Below are 1,414 nucleotides of genomic sequence, written 5' to 3' on the forward strand. Positions count from 1 at the left end.
AAAAAAAAAAAAAAAGACAAGACAACACTCTACCAAAGGTGAGATTCTATCTCAAAAAAAAATTTTTTTTAATGAATAAAAAATAAGCTCCATAAACATACCTCCCACTTGTGTCTACAACCTCCAGCAGCAAAACACAGACTCTGGACAGACACCTAGTTAGGTCATTCCGTCCAGTCCCTTGGCCAGGGCCAGACTATACCAAAGTCACTACAAGCAGACTGTAGTCTCCTGGGAAGTCTTAAGATCTTCCAAGAGACAGTCAAAAACTAGTATCTCAGTTTGGCTCGTTCCACTCAAACCACAAGCTTCCTTTGGCAATGGCAGCTGCTCCTTCTCACAAACCTGCAAGGAGAGGGAAGATGAATGGTGGTGAAGTAAGCTTACCTTAATGATCTCCTCATGTCCATCATTGGACTCCACCAGTTCTGAGGCCAGAGAATGACCGGTTGAGCGACTGGACACCATGGCATAGGTCTTCTTGCCCGCCTACCAGAGAAACACAGGGAGAGATGGCTCAGAAGCCACATGACCAACCCAGAACTCCAGCCCTCAACCTATGCAGAAGGCCTGCTTCTCAAAAGACGTTAAAAGTTAGTCTGGTTTTCCCTCCAAAAAATTCATTACAGAACCTCCAACAAAAGCCACACAGCAGCACAAACACTGGACAAGGAAAATTAGTACAGACCACAAGTTAGTTTCAATTTTAGTGGGGTTTCCCCACCCCCAAAGCAGTGCACAGTGCTGAGGTCAGCCGCATGTGCCCACAGGAGATGCTCCCAAGCTCCAGTAGCAGGCGGTTCCAGGCAGCAAGACAGGAGAACTGGAGCACTGAGGCACTGAGAACTGAGTGCCCCATCAGAAACCTCAGTACCTTCTGGGCTATGTGTTCAAGTTCATCTCCTGTCAGTTCACTCTGGAGAGTCAGCCTGAAAATGTCCACGCTGCCCTAATAACGATAATGACAGCAACAAAAAGCCTTTACCTTTACAGTGTACAAGCACAGGTATGCTTCTGCTGACCTGTGGAGTGGGTTGTACCATCACTACTTCAGACAAGAAAAACTGAGGTCCACAGAGATGTCCCTGGCCTTGGGAGATCCCTGGGGCCACCTGACAGTCCTCTTTTCACCCCACCAGAGATCACACAACTCACTGCTCCTTATAGCTGCAACTGGGTCACCCTGGTTCTCAAGTTACAGGGAGCACACGAACACCTCTTCCCAGCAACTGTGGGGAGATCACCCCAGACTGGTCATCCCAATCCAGAATTTCTGTTCCTGATAACCACCCAAGAAATTATTTATTTATTTATTTATTTATTGAGACAGAGTCCCACTTTGTCACGGCTGGTATCAGGGTACCGTAGTATCACAGCTCACAGCAACCTCAAACTCTTTTTTTTTTTTTTTTTT

The 1,414-nt window shown here is 46.6% G+C and overlaps 1 protein-coding gene across 1 annotated transcript in view; it reads right to left on the reverse strand.

Annotated features, from left to right (window-relative positions):
* The window catches only part of TUFT1 (tuftelin 1), a 48,037-nt gene that overhangs the window by 22,802 nt on the left and 23,821 nt on the right, over window positions 1-1,414 (reverse strand). Inside the window, exon 2 of the mRNA XM_003800367.3 lies at window positions 388-489. Coding sequence (XP_003800415.1) covers window positions 388-489 — 102 coding nt within the window. The remainder of the gene's footprint in view (window positions 1-387; window positions 490-1,414) is intronic.

The sequence above is a fragment of the Otolemur garnettii genome, unplaced genomic scaffold (assembly GCF_000181295.1).
Source record: "Otolemur garnettii isolate 467f Iridium unplaced genomic scaffold, OtoGar3 scaffold00174, whole genome shotgun sequence".
NCBI lineage: Eukaryota > Metazoa > Chordata > Mammalia > Primates > Galagidae > Otolemur > Otolemur garnettii.